This window comes from Vulpes lagopus, chromosome 5 (assembly GCF_018345385.1).
Source record: "Vulpes lagopus strain Blue_001 chromosome 5, ASM1834538v1, whole genome shotgun sequence".
Taxonomy (NCBI): Eukaryota; Metazoa; Chordata; class Mammalia; order Carnivora; family Canidae; genus Vulpes; species Vulpes lagopus.
Window position 1 is genome coordinate 109,305,066 of NC_054828.1, and position 21,508 is coordinate 109,326,573.

At 49.6% G+C, this 21,508-nt stretch overlaps 1 protein-coding gene across 2 annotated transcripts in view; it reads left to right on the forward strand.

Moving 5' to 3' along the window:
• GALNT14 (polypeptide N-acetylgalactosaminyltransferase 14) overlaps nucleotides 1–21,508 on the forward strand; it is a 205,039-nt gene that overhangs the window by 111,400 nt on the left and 72,131 nt on the right. For both annotated transcript variants that reach the window (XM_041755900.1, XM_041755899.1), the window contains exon 2: nucleotides 16,080–16,249. In XM_041755900.1, coding sequence (XP_041611834.1) covers nucleotides 16,080–16,249 — 170 coding nt within the window. The remainder of the gene's footprint in view (nucleotides 1–16,079; nucleotides 16,250–21,508) is intronic.

Consider the following 21,508-nt stretch of genomic DNA (forward strand, 5'->3'; position numbering starts at 1 on the left):
TCTACATGGCTTTTTTCTGCTCCGGTGGCTTTCATCATGGAAGCCTTTCTCCTGTGCCATCACAGCCGGTCACCCGGGGACCTGCTGCTAGCAGGTGGCAGACCAGAACCGAGACCCTTTAGTTGGTATAATTAGATTCTCTGCTGTGTCTGCTCTGCTTCTTGGAATTTCGACATTTCTTTTTGTTGGTTCTGCAAAAGTGTGTTGTGGTTTTCAACAGTATAACCCTTCGTATCATGTCTTTGTTTTATTATCTAATCTTTTGGCTCTTGTTTTAGTGAATTCACGTTCTTAGATTGTTCTAGAACCCGAAGCATGTTTGAGTAATTTCTTTTTGTTCCTTAGATCATGCTTTCTTTCACAGTGGGGTTTCTGGTGTGTGTGTGTGGGGGGGGGGTGTATGTTGTTGTTGTTGGTTTATTGTTATTTTTTTTCATGCTCTGCTCCCTTTCTTTGTTTTTGTTTTCTCCTTCCCAGCAACGTGACTGCATTATGGCCATTCAATTGATCTTCATCTTGCCTAACCTCTTGACCCCGATTTAGGGCAGAGCAGTTTTATTTTTATTTTTTATTTTTTAAGATTTTATGGAGACAGAGACAAAAGCAGGTTCCCTGGTTCCGTGTGGGGAGCCTGATGTGGAACTTGATCCCAGAACCCTGGGATCACAACCTGAGCCGAAGGCAGACGCTCAACCACTGAGCCACCCAGGCGCCCCAGGGCAGGGCAGTTCTTGACCACTTTCTTAGCATGTCTGAGCCTGTCCACTTCCCCCCACAAAGTGTAGGGCTGGGAGTTCTGTGTTCCACTTCCTGCAATCTGAGCGTGTTGGCCGGGGGAGGATGGAGAGGCAGAGCTGGTCTAGGGCTGTGAGCCATCTCCAATAAGGCACGCCACCTCTATGAGATACCAGAATCCACAGAAAAAACCCACTCTCCTACCTCTAGGGCATGTGCAGTTTGGACAGGAAGGCCTAATAAGCAGATAATTATAGTAAGTGCTATGAACTGAAGGGGACATTTTTAGACGCTGGGGTCATAATTTTCAACTTTCTTCTATTACAGGTGGTGGCAGTTTAAGGATAAAGATACCAGTAAGGATACTAGAGTGGAGGGACCAGGATCAACCAGATGCAGCTGAAGTCCAGGGAAGGACTTGCAGCCCGTGGGAAGGGATGGGACTCAGTTGTATTTTAGCAGTCATTTCAGCAGCAGAGTGGAAAATTAAATGCAGATCTAAAGACTTATATCCCCAGACTTATATCCTCTATCTATCTTATATCTTTGGTCAGCTCTGCAAAGAGACCAAGGAAATATATTTCTTACTCGAAACTGAAGCAGCAAGGAGTAGAAGAGTTCCTGAACCTCGCTGACATCCCCCCCTCCTTATCCTGCACCATTTCAAATACCCTCAGCTTCTGGGCAATAGCTGGAAGACACCCCACTTTCTCTCTTGGGCTGTTTTCTCATGGACCTCTGGAGAGGTTTTCCAGGGCTGCCCAGATGGCAGCCGGGGCTGGGGGCTGTACATCTGGATAATCTATCTCAAAGTTGCTGTCTTTTTACAGCATAGCACAGGGAAGGGACCAATTATGGGGTCCCTCTGCACAGCAGGCCTCATTACTGTGCTCAGCATGAAATGGGCAGAAGCTGGCAGAGCTGGGAAACTGGCTTCTGCCCCCAAAAGGGTAGCTAGGAAGGGAGGTAGAAGGGCATCATTGATTTCTTCCCCTTCAGGCCATGTGAGCTCATCTTTTTAGGGAGGCACCCACGTTTCTACACTGGACTTGACAGCCAGGTGCCTTCTGGGGCTCTGGGTAGCACTGGATCTTAGATACTGGAAGCAGAAGTTTGCATCTGTGAATAGAAGGATGTTGTTCTGGGGAGGAGGGCCATGGCTTCCATCACACTGCAAAGGGGGCTGTGCCTCATCAGAATAGTTAAGAATACCCTCTCTCTCTCAGCCCTACATTCGATGGGTGGGGGAACAAGCCAGAGACCCAGAGAGCAGAAGTGACTTCCCCAAGGACCCAAGGTGTGGTGGCAGAGGCAGATCTAAAAAGCCAGATCTCCTGACTCCCTCTAGGACATTCCTCATTGCCTCCTTGGTGACATCACTTCCTGCCCTGCAGACACTGAGTGTTTTCTTCACTTTACTAACAAATAAACATGGGGCTGCTATTTATTGAGTGCTTGGTGTATGCACAGCGCAGCACTTAATATTTTATAGTATTCCATTAGTTCATAAACCAGCATCATGGTTTCACAGAGTGGGGAGCTGTGATGCTCTCCATTGCCAAGGAAAGGTCAGATCACTTGCCCAAGGTCTCAGAGATAGAAACTGGGGGAGAAAGATGGCAAACCAGCCCTGCTGGGCATATACTCTTCCCATTTCCCCTGGCTCCCTCTGTATGAGACTCCTATCAGCCTGGCCCATCCCTACAGGCCCAAGCTGGGACTTGCATGCTTCCCAAAGCATTCTGACAGGCCTGGCCCCAGGTGGCCTTCCCTTCTCTGGCCTTTTTTGTGGGCAGATGACCCTGATTCCCCAACCAGTCCTGCTCCTTCCTTGCTGGCTACCTTTGGGCATATCTCCTTCTCTTCCTCTAGCCTCTGCTTGTGTCTGACATAGGAATCATAGTATCCCAATCCTGGGGCTCTCAATGAGATAATTCATGTCCATAGAGTCATTTATTCAACAAATATTGGAGAATCTACCATGGGCTAGGACCTACCCACACAGAGTATCACCTGCACAGTTTGCAAGGGTGAGTGAGAAGACATGGCTCTGGCTCTCAGGACTGCCAGGGCCTGGTCAGAGAGGCAGACAGGAAATAGAATACTTAAGAGTTAGCTGGTGCAGGCTGGGGTGTCCAGATGCTTTGAAGGAGAGGTACAAGGTTCTAGGAGAATATAAGGAGAGGGACACTTGGGTAGCTAAGTGGTTGAACGTCTGTCTTCGGCTCAGGTCATGATCCTGGAGTCCCGGGATCGAGTACCGCATCAGGCTCCCCATGGGGAGCCCACTTCTCCCTCTGCCTGTGTCTCTGCCTCTCTCTGTGTGTCTCTCATGAATTAAAAATGTATATATACAAGGACAGACTGATTCAACCTGATGTCCATGGAAGGCCTCTTTAAAGAAGCAACACTTTGTTTGAGGCTGATGGAAGAGTAGGAGTGAGTCAGATGAAGACTGTTCCAGGGAGAGAGCCCAACAGGCATGGAGGCCTGTTTGCTAGGGCTGCCATAAGAAAATACCACACACTGGGGGTGGGAGGGGCTTAAACAACAGAAACTCCTTTTCTTGCAGTTCTGGAAGCCTGGAGTCCAAGGTCAAAGTGTTTACAGTGTCATTTTCTCTTGAGGCCTCTCTCCTTGGCTTGCAGATGACTGCCTTCCTGCTGTATCCTCTCATGGCCTTTTTCTGTGTGAGAACACCCCTGCTATCTCTGTCTTTTTTTATAAGGACACCAATTGTGAGGGATTAGGGCTTCACTCTGACGGCTATTTCACCTAACCACCTCTTTGAAGGCCCTATCTCCAAACACAGTCCCATGAATTACACTCTGTGCTCCCCACCAGATGACATTATTTAACCCTAGTTACTTCTTTAGAGGCGCTATCTCCAGATACGGTCATATTTTGAGGTCCTGAAGATCTCACCAGATGAATCTTGAAGGGAAGAGAGAACTTGGCCTATAAACAGACAGGAAAGATCTGATCTTTAGAAGCTGAAGAGGTCAGCGTGGCTGGAGTATCATGAACAAAGAGGAAAGGAGAATAGGATGACGCTGGAGAGTTTGCAGGGGTGAGGGAGCCAGAGCAGAGAGGGGACATTATTCTGAGTGCAGGGGGAGCCACTGGAGAGGTTTGGATCTAGAATGGGAGAGAGAGGATCAGGTGTGACTTTCAAAAGATGATTCTGGAAAATGGGTGGTTGGGGCCAAGAGTACAAGTGCAGAGTGGGGCTAATTGCCATTAGTGGTGATGGGGCACAGCTGTAGAGATAGGGGAGGGCAGGGGGATGGATGGAGACATGTTTTAGGACATGGTGATTGGTTAGATATGTGGGGTGAGGGATTCAGGCTAAAGGCAAAGGTGAGAGAGAAACATCAGAAAGACTGTCAGATTCCTCTGTGAGTCACTTACCCCATTCCTTCGCGCGATAAAGTTAGGAGGGGATGCTAGTTGGGACGGGAAGGTCAAGCATTCCATCTGGAACCTACTTGGGGCGAGACACCCAAGTGAGCATGTCAGGTAGGCCTCTGCTCAGTGTAGAGGTGGAGCTCAGCAAGGAGATCCAGGCCGGAAAGCTAGGTGGGGAGTTAGCCACCTGTGAGGGGGGGGAGGCACAGGAATAGAGGTCACCAGTGGTAAGCAGGTAAGGAGACAAGAAGAGGAATCAGGATGCAGCCCCTGAGAATGCCAACATTTCGAAGCCAGGGAGGAGAGGAAGCCAGCAAAGGAGATGGAGATGAGGCCAGAGCGTGAGGAGGAGCCTGAGAGAGGGGGTGCTCCTAGAAGCCAGCAGACATTGGCTGGTAGACACCCAGTCACTGTGGATCCCTTTCCTTGCCACTCTCCTTCTTACTGAATTTTGTCTGTTTCTGAGTATCTATTGGCCCTTTCCCTCAGGTGACAGAAACTCAAGAAATAATGAGTTAATGGATGAGCACACACATGCGCAGAGTGAAGAAAGAAGGGCAGCTCTTATGGGTGGGCCTTGGTGGTTGGGGGAGCGGGGGCGGGGGGGGGGTGACATGTGTAACTACCCTCTCTCACTCCTGCAGCCCTGGGCATTGATTCTATCCGAGGGTCTAGGCTGGGTGCAAGTTTCCTGGAAACCCATGGCCCTGTGGAGCCGCAGGCCCTCTGGGGAGCCACTTCTCATGCTCGGCAGGCATCCTGGCCTGGTCGGGACTGAGCCAGTCCCCTTGGCTGCCCATGCAGGGAGCCGCCTCCCCCAGCAGGTCGCCAGAGTCCCTGTCGCCTTTCCTCCCCTAGCAGTGTCGACTGCACTGTAATCACACAATTATGATGCCATTAAAATGTCACATTTGGAGAAATCCATATAAACAAAGCATTAACAACCACTTGAAAATTGCAGTCTTTACCACTAATGACCTACTTTCTCTACACACCGCGCCCTCCCGCCACCCCCACTCGTCTGCCTCTTTTCCCAGCCCTCCTTTCAGAGGCACACCAGAAGGTACAGTCTGTCTGTCGTCTCTGCTGCCTGGAAATCCTTGATGTCTAATGTGCTGGAAGAAGCTTTTTGATGGGGCCAAAGACATCGAGGCCAGGGGAGCCCAGCGCTGAGCCACTGAGTGAATCAGGCAAGAGGAAGCTACACCCAGGTAGAGCTAAGGTCCTGATGGATGGGCCCCCAGACAGAGGCTGGCTGGCCCTTGGAAAGTTGAAGAAAGAAGTTGGTGCTGGAAAGTCTGAAAGGTGGCTTAATGCCTTGGCTGTGACCTTTCTTCACCATCTTAGGAAGCAGAGCTGGAACCAGAGATGTAGTAGTCACATGCTCACAACATAACACAAGTTATGAGGTAGACAAGTGTCCTGCTTGGGGACTGTGGGCCAGAGGGCTCTGGATCCCTGCTGCTGTGAGTCCCGGAGAAGTAGGTGGGCTGAGCAGAGGCACAGGCCAAGAGAGCCTTGATAGTTTTAACTTCGTTTCCCAGAAGAGCGCTCTGGGAAATCTCAGATACTGAATTTTCTTTGTCGCCAGAATCTAATTTTAATGCATGAAGAAAATGGATTACTTAAAGGAATTTTATATATGAGTGCTCTTATAAAATAAAGTGAATGAGTGCTCTTATAAAGTAAAACATAAACCAAAACAGCTCTGGCAAGTAATTAATCTCTTCCAATGTATCTGAATTGCAAATCTGGATTCCCATAGAGGTCCCGGATGTGATTAAAGCGAGAGTATGCCTAATTCTGAAAAAGCAAAGAGGAGGCCACCGTGGATAAAAGAAGTTGAGTTGGTGTGTAGGCGGTATTTTAAATAGCGCTCTGGTACTTCCCACCCCCTCACAGTTCACAACTCACCTGCAGAAGGGATCATGCCACAAGCACTCTGATGAATGGGCAAGAAAGGTTGGTGACCAGCATGTCATTTGGGGGAGCAATTGGTGCTTCCTAAAGTGAGGGAAATGAGGGTCTTGTTTATGAGCAAGTGCATCCTAAACCCCTTTTAATAGTTGTGTGACATGGTGTGGACCACGCTCCCACTGTGTCATAAAGATGGCCAGTGTGTAGGACAGGCTCTGGAGGATCTCTCTGTTTTTCAGCCCACTGCCATTATCACTCGCTGTGCCACCTACAGTACTAAATTTGCCCTTGGCCGAGGCAGGCCTCCCACCCTCACCCGGATTCAGCAGGCAAGCCGTACGGGTACTCTGGGTCTGCTTTTGACATAAAAAGAGCCAGCCAGCGGCCCCCATGGGGTCCTGCCAGATAAAGTCATTTCAAAGTCATCACTCCAACCCACACCTACATATTCAGCAGCTGACCTAGTTTTCAGGGAGCTGGAGGGTATCTGGATGTCACCTTATTTACAGAGAAGATAGAGAACGCACTAAGCTCCGGCCTGCGCTGCACATGGTATCTGGGGAGATCTGGCCTCCACCTCGGAGGTGTGGAAAGGAAGGGAACAAATTCTCAGCTGAGAGCTTAAGGCTGCTTGCTAATGTCACCTTCGGGGAGTGAATGACAGGGCTTAGGGGACACTTGAGTCTGAAACTTCTTTTCTAGCCAGAATCTAGTTTAGTGTGCGGATTAGGAAAGGTGTTTCCAGGTAATCTAGTAGAAGGTGTATGACTGCATCTGGCCATATTGCCTCCCTTCTTCCTCGTCCTGCTCTAGGCAGGTGCTGGCACAGGGCCGTGACCCCCTGCCACTGCAGGTCCTGCCTAAGGACCCAGCAGAGCCTACTACCTGTTTGGGTTTAAGCCCAGCACTTCCACTTACTTGGCCAAATCCCTTTAGACTCCCAATCCTCAGTTTCCCTTCAGTAACATAGGGTTCGTCATAGCACCTACTTCTGTCTTGTCCTGAAGATGTGATGAGTGACCTTTTTATTTTTATTTTTTAAAAGATTTTATTTGGGATCCCTGGGTGGCGCAGCGGTTTAGCGCCTGCCTTTGGCCCAGGGCGCGATCCTGGAGACCCGGGATCGAATCCCACGTCGGGCTCCCGGTGCATGGAGCCTGCTTCTCCCTCTGCCTGTGTCTCTGCCTCTCTCTCTCTCTCTCACTGTGTGCCTATCATAAATAAATAAAAATAAAAATTTAAAAGATTTTATTTATTTATTCATGAGAGACACAGAGAGGGAGAGAGAGACAGAGACACAGGCAGAGGGAGAAGCAGGCTCCATGTAGGGAGCCCAACGTGGGACTCGATCCCCGGGTCTCCAGGGTCACGCTCTGGGCTTATGTGTCCAGTGGAAGAGAGGGGTCCACCTCAAGCAGGGAGTCCTGACGTCCAGGTTCCTTGGCTGATGGGAAACTTGAAGTCTCAAGCAGGGTCAGGTTTCTGACCTCACTCCCAACATTCCTCAGGTCTCTCCCCAGAATCACCCGCACAGCTTCTGTGCTGGCCTGTGTTCCCACCTCCACGCTGTACAAAGGGACTTAGCTCAGAGGCCCTGCAAAGCTCAATTTATACCATCCTAAGCTAGTACCATCCTAAGCTAGCTACCACCCTTAGCTATTATGCTTTTTTTTTTTTTTAATTTTCTCAGTGAATCATTTTATTAACTCAGAATTTTTGCTGTATCATAATTTGGAGGCTATACATGTGTCCTGATAGGGTTTTATAAGAGATAGTGGGTTGGAATCATCTATATCCATGGTTCTCAATGCTTTCCAGGGAAGACTGTCAATGTTTGGATGTATTTTTAATTTTTATGACTAGAGAGATGAGTGGTACTTACGTTTGTGCTACTGGTATTTAGTGGGTAGCGGGTAGAGGGCTAAAAATTCTATAGTGCACGGAGCTATTACATGTAAGATAGTTTTACATCGTATCATTTGCACGGCCCTGAGCTCAAACCCATGTTTGAGATATGAACTTTTGCGTAGGTCCGCCCTGCTGAGGGTCCCAGGACACATCTGGTTAGTAATGACCTGTGCTTTCATCACAGCAGACAGTCAGGTGATGCAAACAGTCGCCTGTGGATGCTATCAGAGACCCCATTTCTGCCACAGGAAGGAAGAAGCTAAACATAAATTGGCTGGCTGTAAATTGCCTTTTCTCTCCATTAGCATTCAGTCCCCAAAAGAAATAATAGTGACTGTAGCAGTGTTGACAATAATAATACGTTACATATGCATTATGTTTTGCCAAGAAATTTTTCAGGCTGTGTCTCATTTCTGAGATCTAATGTGGGCCTGTAAAGTGATGTGGGGTAAAGATTAGTACTGCCCTCGAGACGAAGGGAAAAAACTGACCACAAGCAGTTGAAAGGACACATGAAGTAGACCCAGGTTCGGACCCAGCTTTTCCTGACTTGTGTTCTCTTCACGACATCAAAGGAACCTTGGAGAAGGATTACAGGGTCATCCCTGGTGCAGTGCTCCCCCCTCTCTGCCCATCTCCACCTTCTCACACGCAAACACTCTGACAGCTGTAATTCTGCTGAAATTCTACTGATTTCCAGTGAAATCAGGCTGAAATGGATAAGGGGCTCCCTGAAGGAGAAAAGTCACAAAAATGGAACTTGCGGTGTGAGCACTGTTCCCTTCCCATCAGCCTTCCTCCTTTATCTTTCTTTACCATTCTCCTTTTATTCCCCTACTGCCCCCAGGGTCACAGTTTGGTGGCCTTCAGGCCAAATGCAGGCCTGTGGGCATATTTTGCATCACCCAAAGGGGAGATCTAAAGAGTGGTAAGTAGTAGGCAGGTGTTGTGCGATACTTAAATGATACTTACTGGCATTTCTGTTCTCAGTGACCCTAAAGGCATGTCCAGTTGTGACCCCTGCTAGATACCTGGGTTCGGTAGTGCTCCTGGACAGTTGCTTGGCTCCATACCTATTCCTTGAGGCAAAATTGCTTTCTGATGATCCCTAAAGATACTTCCCAGCTCTGCGCAGGCAAGGAGGGAGGAGGAGTCTGACTTTTGGGGGAGAGATTTCTTCTGTCTCTGAGAAATGCAAATCTTATTTTTAGTGCTTTATTCTTTCCTTCTCGAAGTCGCTTCCTGTGAGGCGTGGGGCAAGGCTCTAACCTTGAGGCCCCCTCTCAGTCCTGCCAGAGGCCACTGTGGCCCAGTTGAAAGATGTCTGCAGCAATCCCTTGCAGGTGCGCCCCCAGTCTGAGGAGGTGACCGCTCACCCAAGATGGCTCACTGTCCACACCAGAGATGGGCTGTTGCAGCGTCCTGCTCTGTCCAGCTGGAGGCTTCCCCTCCTGAGCCCACTTCCGACTGTTCTCTTCCTAAGTCCAGATTCTCTGCTTCGTCTCTCTTGGGCACCGATTCCATCCCTTAGAGCATATTCTCTTTCCAGCATCCGCCTCCTGGTTGGGGGCAAATGCATCTGCCTGTGTCACCATGTGGTCCACCAAATCCTCTTTCTCCTGAGCCCTGTAGGGGTACCTGGCTCCCTGCCCTCCCCAATCTCTTGCTCCCTGGATTCCAGACCTGGGAGGGACGAGGCTTCTGGTGTTCCAGCGGTTGGCTTCCTGCTCCAGTCTTTGAACGCAAGAGGATGCAGAAATGAATGCTGTGGGTAGGGCTAGCTCTCACTGTCCTCATGCCCACCAGCAATCAGGGGGTGTTCTTTATGCCAGCTGTAGCAATTTGAGATGCCACTCCAACTAAAGGGGGGGGGCTCTGGGTTTCGTCTTTAGTGAATTTAGTGAACTTAGGAATTTGTAGGACTTTGGGTAGGAAGGGAGCAGACGCATCGGCATTAGTGCTCAGGCACCCTGGCACCTGCGGGGGAGCCGGGCCCTCTTCCCCATTCTCACGCAGACTTAAAAACTTCCCCGGTACCTCCCTATCATGCTAATTAGTAAGCAAATTAATCTTCATATAAGGTCCAAATTGTGTGTGTTTCTTCTTTTCTATTCCAGAAACAAAAGCTGGGCTTCTGTCCATTCTATTAATCATATTATATTTCACAGTTGGGGTTTTTAGGCAATTAGAATAATGATCAGAACTTCTCCTCTTCCAGAAAGCTCAAAGCCTCTCCCAAAGCTGTGTTTGTGTGATGTGTTGTTGGGATACAAGGTGGTGTGTGTCTGTTTGGGGCAGTGGCAGGGAGGGGAGAGCTGGGCAGTGGAGGCTCTTGCTGTCAGAGCCTCAGTGAGATTGACTGGAGGACTGGAGAAAAGCCAATGTTAGGGTTTTAGGCTTGGCCTCCAAGCTGGCAGACTTTCCCGGGGCTCAGAGAAGCTGCAGCAAGCAGCTCCCAGCAGACCCATTTTGTAGGTGCCTGGCTCTAGGGTGGGATGGGGGGTGAAAAGTAGGGAAGAAATGGAAGGAGCTAGAATAGAAGAATAAACTCATCCCTGCTGATGACATGCTACCTCATTTGGTCCAAGAAATAGCCCTTTCCTCCTCCATTATATGTCCATTCCATCCTCTACATTCTTTAAGGAGTGACTTTCGTATAATTAATACTCACCATTAAACTACAGCATTAAAGGAGCAATTGCCTAATTCTGAGGAAAATTTAAATTTATTACCAGCACCCGAGATAAAATGAATACTGAAGAGAAGGAGAGAAAACCCTGCAGAAGATAAATAGAAAGCCAAGTGGGATATTGACTTGATCCTTCTCCAGTGCAGGGTAATTTGGCTTCTAAAGTGAGTTAGATCATAATAAATTAAATTTAGATTTCTGCACATCAGTTAAATAACTCCCAAGACAGAATTCCAGTGAGAGGAAGAGGTGATAATACATGGTGGAAATATTAAAATGAAGATCTTATCTAATAATCCATAATTGATGTGCTGTCCCTAGATGAGGGAAAAGGATTTTCCAGCTCTTTCCTTTGCTATGAGCCCAAGTGAGCTGACTGGCCCTTCCTTCTTTGTTGGAGTTTGTCTTGCACGCTGGAGGAGAGGGGGCCAGGGGTGGGGGGAATCCATTCTCAGGGTCCTTCCTTTCCCAGACCGTTCATCCTGGGCAGGACTTACATAGAGATTGTGCCGTTCTCTTCACTCCCTGGACTGGCCCTTGGAAAAATAAGATCAGTTCCAGCTGGGCGGACATTAGAATAATAATAATGTCACTGGGTGAGCAGATACTTCTCCATTTTTATGACTGCCCAACAAGGGGCTAAAAAGTGGCCCTGGATGAATGAAACATTCAGTGATGTTGAAGGAACACAAGCTTCGAAGCCAAAAGTCTTGAGTTAGTCTCCATAGCGAACTTTTGATCTTTGTGGTCTTAAGTAGGCTCCTGTTGTTTCCTTAACTCTCAGTGTTCTCATGTGTGAAATGGGAGGACTTTGGGTAGGAAGGGAGCAGACGCATTGCCTGCCTTGTCACAGGGGTAATACAAATGCAGCATTGTAGTGAAACAGCTTTGGAGGTAATAATAAGCTTTTGTGTTTGGCCTGTTTGATATTGACCTTCAATCCTTATTATACTTTTTCATTTCTAAAAGTTATACTCAGTTCTTTTTCAGTGAACTTTTGTTCTTTGCTCATTTTTTATTTCCTGTTTTAGCTGTTTTATCTACTGTTATGCTTTATTTTGTATCTGTAATTCCTGCCTCTGAAGTCTCTGGAAGATCTAAATCTGCTGTTTGTAGTTTCCACTGTCACTCCCATGTGTCTGATTTTTTTTTTTTTTAAGATTTATTTTACTTATTTTAGAGAGAGCATGCAGTGGGGGAGAACCAGAGGGAATGGGAGAGAGAAGCATAAACAGACTCTGTGCTGAGTACGGAACCTGACGCAGGGCTCAATCTCATGACCCTGATATCAGACCTGAGTTGAAACCAAGGGTTGGACGCTTACCCGACTGAGGCACCTGGGCATTTCTGATATTTTTTATTGTGATTTCACCTTTTGGTGAGCTTTGTAGGAATCCTGGAGATCTGAGTTGGAGATGCTTTTCTCTAAAAAGGATTTACATTTGCTTCTGACAGGCAACAGATTCTGCTTCAATATTAGAAGGAAATTTCTAGAAGTTGCAGGCCTTTGAAGCTTGGAGTGGGCTCCTTGGGACCTCTGTGTGCCTGGCTGGACCCAGGAGGGACATCCCACTGGACACTAGAATGTTTTGCTGGGGTTTCAAGTATTGGATGGATGGATGAATTCTATCATCTTTAATAAGCTGTATCATTGCTTTCAATTCTGACCTCCTGTGTGTTAACCTGGTGTATTCCAGCCTTCCTGCAGGAATCTGCCTCTGGACTTGCACCCTTCCTGGCCTGGCTAGGGGAAGACTCGGTACCCAGAAAGGAGAGTCATGGGCTGGTGGGGTGATAGTGAAGGGGGCACAGAGATCCTCTGAGGGAGGAAGATCCCGAGAAAGAAGTTGGCTGAGAAAAACGATGGGAAACATGTAGATAGTCTTTGAAGATGACCCAAGGAAATAGCAGGAAGGCTCTGGGAAGACAGTGTCATCCAATGGTCGGGAGCATGGGAGCTGGAGCCAGACTCCATGGGTTTAAATCCTACCTCGAGCACATAGTACCTGTGTAACATTGAGCAAGGTACTTACTCTCTCTATGCCTTGGTTTCCCCACTTGTAAAATGGGATTGGTAAAATTAGCATCTGTGATTGTGAGGATTAGATAGATGCAGATGTTTATGACACATGATAGGTACCCCCGACGTGTTACTTCTTTTATCACAGGGTAAGTTTGAGAAGTTTTATTAAGGATAAGCACAGTTCAGAATAGGATAGAAGCCTCCTCGTGGGATAGAGACTTTCTCATTCTAATGGGGCAGGTGGTAGGTCAAGGAAGAAGAGACCTAGCACAATGAGAGAGCTAGTAGCTGGAGAAAGAAGACAGGGAGCCAAACACATTGAAATCATAGAGAGTCACATAATCAGCTCTAATAGTATTAGAGCTAAAGAGCCTGAAAGTGGAATGAGAGGAACAGGCCAGGGAAGGTCGGAGGAAAGGGGACTCAGGGCATCTCCCAAAAGCATGGTGGGAGGAAAGAAATGAAGCCACTTAGATGTGCTTTTAAGCATTCATTTTTGGTGCCAAACTATTTCAATATTTAGTGCCCAGGTTTGGCTGACTTAATCAGATATATTCCATGGAAAAGATGGTCTTCGTTTTCTGTGCGTGGCATCGTGCTTAGGGTTGGAAACACACGTGCTCTAGATTGAGCAAATTCTGGTCAGAGATGGGACACCTGGGTGGCTCTGCCGTTGAGCATCTGCCTTTCACTCAGGATGATGGTCCTGGGGTCCTGGGATTGAGTCCCATATCGAGCTCCCTGCAGGGAACCTGCTTCTCCCTCTATGTCTCTGCCTCTGTGTGTGTGTGTGTGTGTGTGTTTCTCATGAATAAATAAATAAAATCTTAAAAAAAAAATTCTGAAAAAAAAAATTCTGGTCAGAGAGTCAAGTGAGATCTTGCTTGGGGGCCACGGGTGGTGGGGACCACACAGGAGGGGGCACAGTCCTGAGGCGGGTTCAGGTCTCCCTTCCCACCAGGTTTGATTACAGGTCACCTTCCAGCTGGGCTCCTGTGGCAGTCTCTTCCTTCCACTTTGTTGTGCACATGTGGCCAGAGACCACCTCCACCTGACCTGTTTCATATAGACCCAGCCGTGTTCCAGAGTTTTCTTTCACTCATGTGCTCTTTGCAGTCCACACTCTGGCTTCCCCATTCCTGAGCTAGCTATGCCCTGAACACATTCTCCCTCCTCCAGGTCTTCCTGCCTTTTGTCTGGGTTTTCACTACACATGTCTACTCCTCTCATTTCCTCCTAAGCAAAGCAAACTGTGCTCATCATTCAAGCATGAACTCATTTGACACTTCTTCCGGGAAGCCTTCCCCACTTCCCTCATTCCTCTGGTATAGGTGTTAGAGATGTGTTCGTGCATGCCTCTCTGCAACCTTGCAGCCTCCTCAAGGCCTGGGGCCTTTGATCTTTGCATCTCCCCTCCATAGCACCAGAGCGCTCTAGGAGTCACCACTGATTTAGAGGATTGCAATGAATCTAATTGGGAATAAGCCAGTGGGAGATGGTACAGGGCCGCATGGCCCTTCCCTGGACAGTGAGATGTCAGGGTCACCCTGTGGTGATATTCCAAGTATGGGTGACAGCTGTCAGGCTGTGACATTGCACAGCACAGGCAGAGGATCTCACCCCCTGTGTAGCAGCAGTATCCCAGGACATTAATAAAATCAATTATTGGATAAAAATCGCTGGTTTCCAAAGCTTCATTTTGTGCTATTAGCAGGAGAATGCTGTTTCAAAAGGAGATAACAGAGAGAGAGAGAGAGAGAGAGAGAGGGAGAGATCAATTACCAGATTAGATCAAGTGGTGCGTGATCTAACTGCACACTGGCAAGCCACCCCTTGCAGCTGCCCCCTGTGGGTAGAGCACCTGCCCTGCCATCTGTAGGGCCTGCCCTGGTTCCTGTCAGGTTCCCCACGTACAGAGGGCATCCTGGTCAGCGATGGGATGGGCGGTACTCAGGCAGCTTTTCACACTTGCACAGTGACTAGAGTCAGTAGCACATGAGTGAGCATCTCATCCTTGGGGATATTGCCAGCCCCGGAGCCCCAGTCCTCACCTTCCAGGGCAGAGCCTGGTCAATAGGTTCTTCCCAGAGATACAGAGTTCTTTTTGCTTTGATGAACTTGAAAGGTCTAGTGGCTCTCCCTGGGGGTGAAAATGCCAGCATCCGTTCACTGGGCAGTGGCCATTGAGGGAAGCGTCCAGCGTGGGGAGGCTCTGGCTGTGCGGAGAGTCTCTGCTTGGGTGCTGAGCTGGTGTGGGCGGAGCGATGAGGCAGCCTGGCTCTGGGCAGGAGCCACCCCCTCCTGCCTTGTCAGTGGCCTCACCTTCTCTCCTGTGATAATGCCCCGGAGGGCCTGGGAGACTGAGCTCTCCTTTGGGCTCTGCCACTGGCCCACCTGTGCAGACAAGCGCATAACTTCTGTGAGAACGTGTCTTCCCAGCTCGGCAGAGAGTCTGGGGAGGATGAAACAAGATCGTGAATCCAGAAGCTACCTTATACATTCTAAAGTGCCATGTCCAGGTACAGTGAGGGTATTACTTGTTCCCACATTGATGCTTCGGGAAAATAATCGCAGATTTAGGGGCACCTGGGTGGCTCAGTCAGTTAAGTGTCCGACTCTTGATTGTGGCTCGGGTCATGATCTCAAAGATGGAACCCTGTTCCATCTGCACTCAGATGCACTCCATCAGGCTCTGCACTCAGCGCGGAGTCTGCTTGGGATTCTCTCTATCTCCCTCTCCCTCTGCCCCTTCCCTCTGCCTACTCTTTCTCTCTCAAATAAATAAAGAAACCCTAAAAAAAAATAATCACAGATTCCTGGGTTGGAGGAAGAAGCGAACACACAGGCGTCCATCTGGTGGGTCGCACACTATCATAGATGGATCGCCCACTTCCCATCTCTTCCTGTGGCATAGGGGGAATGACAGTCATTTAGTACCTGTTCTGCACCAGCTACTGTGTCAGCACTTTTCAGCCAGGTGTTCTCAAATTGCCCTGCTGAGGTGGTCCATGGGGTCAGGACACTAGAACGCAAGTCCCAGCCCTGCCACTTCCTGATGGTGGGATCCTGAGCAAGGTATGTAGCTTGCGGAGGCTGTTTTCTTGTCTGTGTAGTGGGACTATGATCCCTGCCCACCTTCTAGAACTACCAGGAGCAGCGAGTAAAGATTCTCACACAGGACCCCGTACAGAGCGCTCAGTAAGCGGCAGCTGTCTTCATTGCGTTGTTCTGTTTGTTATTATCTTTGCTGGTGGTTTTCTTAACATCCTACCTCTGGCTCCGTCTTTGGGCTGAACTTTGCTAGACAGACCTGTTCTCTGCAGTTGGGCGGTGACACGCAGAGGAGGCTGGTGGAGGGCTGGGAACCATTCTCACTGACTTCCCATTTGTGCCACACAGACTTTGGAGGCTGACTGGGAGGACCTGTGGGACCAGTTTGATGAGCGGCAGTATCTGAATGCCAAAAAGTGGCGCGTTGGTGACGATCCCTATAAGCTGTATGCTTTCAACCAGCGGGAGAGTGAGCGGATCTCCAGCAGTCGGGCGGTCCCGGACACTCGCCATCTGAGGTACTTCGCCCCTACTCCCCCTTGTCACTCTCCCCCCTTCCTGGTGGTCATGACAGAGCAGCAGCAGGCTGGGTTCGTGCAGTGCCCACGCCAGGAATCGGGCAGATGTGCCATCTGTTGCCGGCTGGACGCTGAAAGGTCTGTAATGTGTAGCTCACACGCTCTGTGCCGCTCACTGCTGGGGCCATCCCCAGGCACTTCCAGGGAGAAATGTGTGGGCATCCCCTTCACCTGCCCCCCCCCCCCCCGCACCCAGTGGCCACCCTGAAATCCTGGAGCACTGAAGACCCGATGGCCTGGGCCTGTGTTCCTGGCAGATCCCCACGATGTGGCCTGGCTTGGCTTTCAAACTGAGGGAAGGCAGGATGGCCAGACCCCTGGGAAGGCAGGTTGGTGGCCTGTTTAATCACTGGTCGTTGGAAGGGGTCATTTCCTCTTGCAGCCCAGGCATGTTTTGTTGTGCGAGATGAACAACCAGAGGGGCTTCTTCACGCGCTTCTGCTGTCTGCTTCGGAGCAGCCCGTTCACACAGGCTCGTTCTGCTATCTGCCACCCGGCCATGCCTTCCAGTGGGCTGCAGAGGTCAGGGCTGAAACACTGCAGAGAGCTTTATTTCTCAGCGGAAAGGGTCTTTCAGAAGTCTTTCTCGTTGCCTCATTACCAGTCCTTCCTAGAGTCAAAGCCACGGGCTACTTTGAGGTCTGAGTGAGCAGGTCTGTCTCCACCCCACCTCCTCCATGCTGGCTTCCCTGACTATTCCTGCATAGTCCAGCTGTGCCAAAGGCCCCCTGGGGGGTGTCTTTCTGCCTACTGTGGGAAATCACTCAGCACCAGCTCCAAAGAGCAGCCTGGCACGTTTGGCATGGAGAAGCTCAAAGGCATTGTTAAATTGAGAGGCTATGGGACTGGTGTTAGCTTCCTAGCTTTCTGTCTCTGTCTGGGTCTGTGGGTACCCGCTCGTGGACACTGAGGTTTATGAGCAGGGTGGTAAGAATTTTGATGACTTTTGAGGCTGGTCAATCTGAAGGTGCTTTAAGCAGGCAGTCTGTGAAGGCCGATGGACTCTGTTTCCCCAACTAGGCTGTATAGCTTAAAAACCTTGATGCACATAATGTGTCCTGTGGAGGGGCTGAAGCCGTCCTTGTTAGTCACCACCATTCATGAAAGGAACTGGAGTCCTGGTTTCCCCATAGAAATAATGCCAGGGCAGTGAGCTGGCTATAAGGCATCTGTGGCTTCACAAGTCTTCAGAAGAAGACTCCAAGAGTCTGCAAACTTAACCCTCCCCTTGAAGTACCCATGAGACTCTTCTTAGCAGCACAGAGTCCCCCACACAGAGATCCAGGGCATTGGCTATACCTCGAACATTCCCTGCTACTGACCTGAAGGCTTCTTAAAGTCAGAGTCTTGTATTACAACTATCAAAATTCCCCAGAACTAATCCTGGTCCTTGGCATCTGATAGAATTTTCTTTAAAAATTAGGTAATTTGGGGCACCCGAGTGGCTCAATTGGTTAAGCTTCTACCTTCAGCTCAGGCCATGATCCCAGGGTCCTGGGATGGAGCCCTACATTGGGCTCCCTGCTCAGCGGGGAGCCTGCTTCTCTCTCTTCCTCTGCTCCTCGCCCTGCTCATGCTTGCTTTCTCTCTCACTCAAATAAATAAATAAAATATTTAAAAAAAAACAATCGGTAATTTTATTTCCTTGAGTGGAGACTACAGGTAGAACAGGGAAGAAGAAGAGAGAAGAAGGCCGAGAAGCCCCCCTGATCTCAGGTGGGGTGGTCCTTCCCCTGTCCTGAGTCCAGACCATGAGACCCTCCAGAAGGACAAAGGACAGCCTCCTGCTCAGGAAAGGAGCCAGTGCATCTGGGCAAGAGCTCTGCCCCCACCTGTAGAAGGGAGGCAGGAAGTGGGGGCGTCACTGAGCAGGCAGGTGCAAAGGGACATCCTGAGCAGGACAGATTTCTGTGGTCACCCTGGTCTGTGATCTGAGAGGCAGAAATGAAAGCAATTTACAAGGGCCAGACACACATGCTGGTTGTGAGTGAAGAACTGACACAGTCCCCGAGGATCCGAGTTTACCAGGTCCTGTTTGGGGCTCTCACGCAGTCTGCTGTATCTGTTAAGTAAGTGTGGTCCGCTGGCATGGCGGCAAGAGGGAAAGGGAGGATTTAGACCAAATCCAAGGCACTCTTGGGGAATCCAGAGAGGAAAAGTCTATCTGCCATATGTCTGCCTCCGGGCACTGACCTTGCCCAGTAGGAGCTGGGATTGTGTTACTCGGAGGATTTCAGATTTGTGGATCCTGATTCAAAAGAGCAGCAAGTGGGGAGGACAGGATATTGAGAACGAGGGCAAGCACATGGGACCAGGCAGCCGTGGTAGGTCTGTTGAGCACTGACTGTGTATAAGGCCATGGGCTAGTGCCAGCAGAGGCCAACAATTGAATTGGCCATCTCCAGGCTGAGTTTGATATGGAGCTGACCCTGTGCACACATCACTCTTGTGCTTAATGAGCATTCCAGAGACTGCGAGCAAAGCCCAGTGTTCCTCCCTCAGATGGGCCCCACTGGGGTTGACCTGTCTACTACTGCCAGCCCTCATCTCCCAGGGAATCTGTGTCTGTGAGGTGAAAACCACCAGCTAAGTCCCTTAATCCTAGGATCCCAGCCTCCTTATATCCCGACTTCATCCTGACATAATGCCTGACTTCAGCCAGCCAGTGTGCCTGGGCTGATGAAGCCCTAAAGCCCTTCTTGGGCCCTGCCTACCCCAGCTCTGAGCAGCTGGGGCTGCTGGTGACCTGTCTCCTATAGCACATCAATAGGATTCTGTCAATGGCTGGCATTTGGACCTGGATCATACTTTGCCCGGGGGCTCACCTGTACATTGTAAGCCGCTGGCCAGCATCTCTGGCCTCTACCCACTAGATGCCAGTAGTACCCACCCCCATGTTGTGACATTGCCAGATGTCTCCTGAGGGGCAAAGCTGCAGTGAAAATGAGCCAGTGCTGTAGAGCCAGCCCCACTTGTTACCTGAGTTCTCAAGAGTGAAGTATCATGAATTATCAGCCCCAGCAACAGAACGAAGCCTTCTGCCCTCTAAGGGGAGCCGTCTTTGCTAGCATCTACTACAGTGCCTGGTGTGTGATAGACTTTCAAGAAACATTTGTTGAACAAATGTGAGGGAAAGTAAATCTGCAGACACTTGACTACTTTCTCCCATCTGTCTTCTGTGCAAAGAGGGAAAGAGGCCTGAGAGGCAGCCCCCTTATGCCTCTCCCTCCATCTTCAGGGGCTTTAGATGAGGAGGCAGAAGAACAGACTCAGTGAAAGGGGAAAAAAGCATTTTCCCTTAAAGAGTTCTCATTACTGGGAAGAGAAGAGTGAAGAAACAGCATGGGGGAGTGGCCTGTGCTTATTAAATTTGCTTCCAATTTTCTTACCACAGTAATTGGATTCTGATTTATAGGACATGTGTGGACAAGCGCCTGAGACAGAACTATTAGCTGAGCATTAGAGCACACGCTGCTGGGCAGCTAGCATTGGGGACATCGCTCAGGAATCCAGAGATGCTGTGAGGCTGGAGGAAGCAGCAGGTGGAGGGAGGAGGACGAGGCTGTGGAGGTTTTCACCCAATAGGCAGCTGGGCTGATGGAAAAGCCAAACTGCACTGGCAGTATGGAACCCCTCCTCGCAAGCCTGTCATGGTCCGGCGTCATATGAAAGCAGCCCCAGAGAGGCCAGGGATTTTGTTTCCCCATATGGAATAGGACAGTCACATTGTTTTCTCAGTCCTCTTGGGTGCCCGGGGAGGTGGCTGGATTGCCCTAGAGAGTGGAATGACCAAGGCAGGCTGGGAACTCCCCATTCCCAGGCTTTATGGAGGGTGGGGTTCAGTGAGTGATGTCCACATCTCGGCTAGTTTAGAAATATCTGTGGTTTCAAATAGATACCCTGCACATTCACCCTTTGGAGTTGACAAGCGAGCCTTCCCATGCCCACCCACCCCTGGCCTAACATGTAACATTTTCACATGAGATTGAAGATTGAGATTGAAACCTGCTGTCACCAGCCATTAGACACATCTTGGCCATGACTCAGTTTCCTCATCCCTGATCCGGGGTCTGTGGGAGGCGTGGGGATCAGGTGAGAAGCCATGGCCTTCCACATGTCCCTGCTCCTTTCTCAGCTTTGTTCTCTCATTGCAGTTGGACTCGATAGCCTTGAAGCTTCCTTGGTACATGAGTCACTGCAGTTTGCACATTAGTGCACGCTTCTGTGGTTGGTTTTCTCATTCTGGGTGTATCCACATCCGTGCACTCAGCTCTCCTGCCTGCCTCCCTGGGAATCTCATGACTGCACTTGCATCGGGGCAACCTAGTTCCACATTTTCCCCTGAGATCCATAATCCTGTTAACATCTACGAGAGCCTGAACTCCCAGGGCACCGCCAGGGTCCTCTGGGGTCACGAAGATGAAGACGTGGCTGTCTGTATCACGGTGGCGGTAGCATGCCATAAATAACTGTTGAAATGTAAGGAAGAGACCGCATCTAGCTGGGGTGAGTGTGAGATTTCCCAGGGGAGTTCTCCTGTTTATCCAGCACTGGCTGGTCCAACAAATAGTCCTCATTTTCCAATTGTGCCACCCCCACCACTGTCGCCACACATTTTGGTGACAACAGCTGGATTTGTCATCATCCAAGTAGCCCATAGAACATCTGGCAGACAAGAAGCCATTAAACGGAGGCACACCCCTCGAGCAGGGAGGAAATATTTTGATAAAGCAAATGTATATTTTTGCTGTTGCCTAGCAATACTTATTATGGGATTGCTTTGATTGCAGGGGAGCAGGTGGCAGGGTGGACCGCGCCCGTGAGCTGCGAGCTGGAAGGCGTTGCATCTGGGAAGCCTCATTAGGTCACCTCCTCCTGGCTGGCTGGGTTTGATTGTTCCCCTCAGAGTACCATCCCAGCCTTTGTCCAGTGCAGTGCTAAATGGTTCAAACAGTGGGATACCCATCGCTTGCCTGAAGGGAAAATTCTACACTTCGATACATCCCACCGGGAAGACATTTTTCCTTTGCTCCTTTTCATCCTGGGAAATGAAGGGGCAGTGGCCCAGTCTGGGATTGCATGTCTCCCTCCTTGTATTTACTTGGTTGGAATGGCTGCCAAAGATCATCATCATTTCTCTCCTTGTACTCGTCACTTAGCAGTAATAGGATAAAAATCTTTACGGCTGGAACGGCTAAG